General features: G+C 51.0%; 1 protein-coding gene across 1 annotated transcript; it reads right to left on the bottom strand.

The window, feature by feature from the left end:
- Positions 1-1,326: 1,326 nt before the first annotated feature.
- Positions 1,327-2,217, bottom strand: PV07_12745 (uncharacterized protein; the record flags this gene model as incomplete). The annotated part of the gene is made up of 1 exon (XM_016400307.1): positions 1,327-2,217. One exon carries the CDS (start codon positions 2,215-2,217, stop codon positions 1,327-1,329), a length of 891 nt encoding a protein of 296 aa, XP_016242047.1.
- Positions 2,218-2,518: the final 301 nt, after the last annotated feature.

Here is a 2,518-nt window from a genome sequence, read left to right as displayed (position 1 = left end):
ACCCACTGCTGACCAAGCTATACTTTACAGTTGCAATATATAGGGACCGGTTTATCAGACCCTAGAGACGGAGAGAAAAGCCGAAGCGGCCCTATATAATTTAGTAGGTAAGAAAAAAGTTGAGAAATCCGAAAAGCGAAAGAGAAGAAAAGAGAAGGAAGGGGAGAAGACAAGAAAAAGCTGGTTGAGGCTCCACGCGGAAATCGTGATAGAAATAGTTATTGTTACTGTATCGTTGTTTAATAGTTGAAGTGGGTCTAACTAGGTCACGGTGAAGGAAAAGTTGCGATGTGCGCGGTTTAAAGCGATATTGTCGGGTTAGGGAATACTGTATAGTATCCACGTCCAATCAACAAGATCTCTTCGATTCCTAACCAAAATTATTAATTTCGTTTTTCGATCCCTTGCCGAGATCTGGAGCATCGGCAGAGCCACCACTGACTACGTCTGAACTACCGACTTTTTCAAGTTCCTCAGCTTCAGGAAGCCTGGGATGTAGTTAGATCTCTTCGTTAGCGATCATCATAAAACTGGCCTCCCCTTGCAACTAAATTATGACTGAGCTTTGACCGGTAGTGATTCTGTCCGTAGCCTAGCTTATGGTAAGGAATTGGTTTCTAAAACCACGGAACATCCTAGGTGGCAACGGGCGTTGCTATTCAGGAGTCATCTTATGACAAGAAAATGACGGGCAGACTACGTCTAGCAAGCTGTGATAGACTCACAATCCCGACCCTGAGAATGAGTCCAATGGCGGCAAGGGTAGCGTACCTACAGTGAAGGCAAAACATCTGAACTCAGTTACTCGATGGCCGGTCATAGGTAGGTGACTTGTTTCAACAGCTCGTACCTATTCTTTACGGAACGACCTCAGAGCAAGCAGCCTAGGCCAATTACTATAATGGTGAAGTTAGTGGTGGAAGAAATCTTCAACGCAGCTCTCGAGGTTGTGGAGGAAATACCCAAAAGATCAAGTGGCAGGCCCAGCAGTTGCGTCAAGGGGCTGACATAGACGCGGCCTATACTAGACGGTCCTGGAGATAAGATTTTCATAGGCCATAAAAACGTGAGAGATAGCCCCGAGTATTGGCACCTTCCATATCACCAATGACAGTGGCCACATCAAAAGAGAAAGCATATGCATGGGAGCAGACTTGGAACCGCAACGACTGTTTTGATTGAATCCCATGGTTCCTCAACGTTCCTATACAGGACCTTTGACTTCGTGCATAGAACAGGAAGCCCCGTATTATCAGCCGTCTTTCGCTCTTCTCACTGTTCCATCTCAAATCCGGCAACATGCTGAATTGATACACGACACGGGCGCTACCCGATCAGCATCAACAATGCAATGATGACGTAGTTGAAAAAGGCCAATCTGGGCCTATTTCCATCGCCGAAGGCGGGGATAGATGAGCCTGTGACAGGTATGGAAGGTGTCAGAGTCGTGCTATAATTCCCGCGAGTTGGCGTAAGGACGGTCACCGGGTGTGGTAAGCCTGAGGAGACTTGGGCGGCACTGTTAGTGGTTGACGCCACTAATTCAGGCGTCCAATCCCTCCAGGTAGATGAATCTGAGCTTGTAGTATTGATTTGGGGGGGCCGGCATGCACACCCCGACTTCGAAGGACCCTCCGAGGCCCTCAGAGATGTGCGGGTGTCCGTGGCGCTCATCGAGTTGACAAGGGTTATCGTCGGCGTGGAGGACACGAACTCTGGAGTTGTCCACCCTATCCACGCTTCGGTCGTCGTAGTGCGCCACTGCGGTGTCGGTGTCTTGCTGGGGGCAGGAATGACTGTGATGGATACAGCGCTCTTCGTCCAATCGTTCCAGGCCGAGCTTCTCTGATCAGTCCCCCCGGCTCCGGTCCGAGCACGAGTCGAACTCGAGGGTCGCGCGTGACTCGTCCAGTGTTCGGTGGTATTGGAGCCCACGTCTGGTGTAGGTATTTGACTGGGAAAGGTCGTGGTGGGAGGGACTTTCGTCCCGCGCTCCTTGGGAGTGCTACTCGCTCCCCACAGAGCCCAAGTATTATTTTGCCAGTGAACTGCGGTGGCCGTATGCACCATGGTCTCGGTCCTGTTGATCCCCTGGGTGGTAGTGGAAGACCAATCCGCCCAAGTTCCCGTACCTGGGCTGAAGACGTGGTCCGGTCCGTATTCGAGCGGACTGGGAATGCTACTTGAGGTAGGGGCCACCCGATCGTCCCGAGTCATACCGGGGTTAGCCTCCCTCGTGGCAGTCACAGGCGATGTACCCGAGAAGATCAGACCAGGCTCGCTTTCAGTATTGGTGTGCTTCCAATGAGCCCCAGATTTAGTCGTCCTCTCTAGGGCTCGGGAAGAAAGACCCCCCCTTCTTGTAGTACCCAGAGCGTTTACTAGGGCTGTCAAACCCGAAATGGCCAACAGAATGATGTGTAGTTTCACCATCGTTGATTGGCTCTAGGGTGGTGATAGTGAAAGCAAGGAGTGCAGGGGGGTTGAAAACAACAACAATAACGGGGACTGCAAAACG

This window comes from Cladophialophora immunda (assembly GCF_000835495.1).
Source record: "Cladophialophora immunda strain CBS 83496 unplaced genomic scaffold supercont1.109, whole genome shotgun sequence".
Taxonomy (NCBI): domain Eukaryota; kingdom Fungi; phylum Ascomycota; class Eurotiomycetes; order Chaetothyriales; family Herpotrichiellaceae; genus Cladophialophora; species Cladophialophora immunda.
This window is presented reverse-complemented; position numbering and strand designations above follow the sequence as displayed.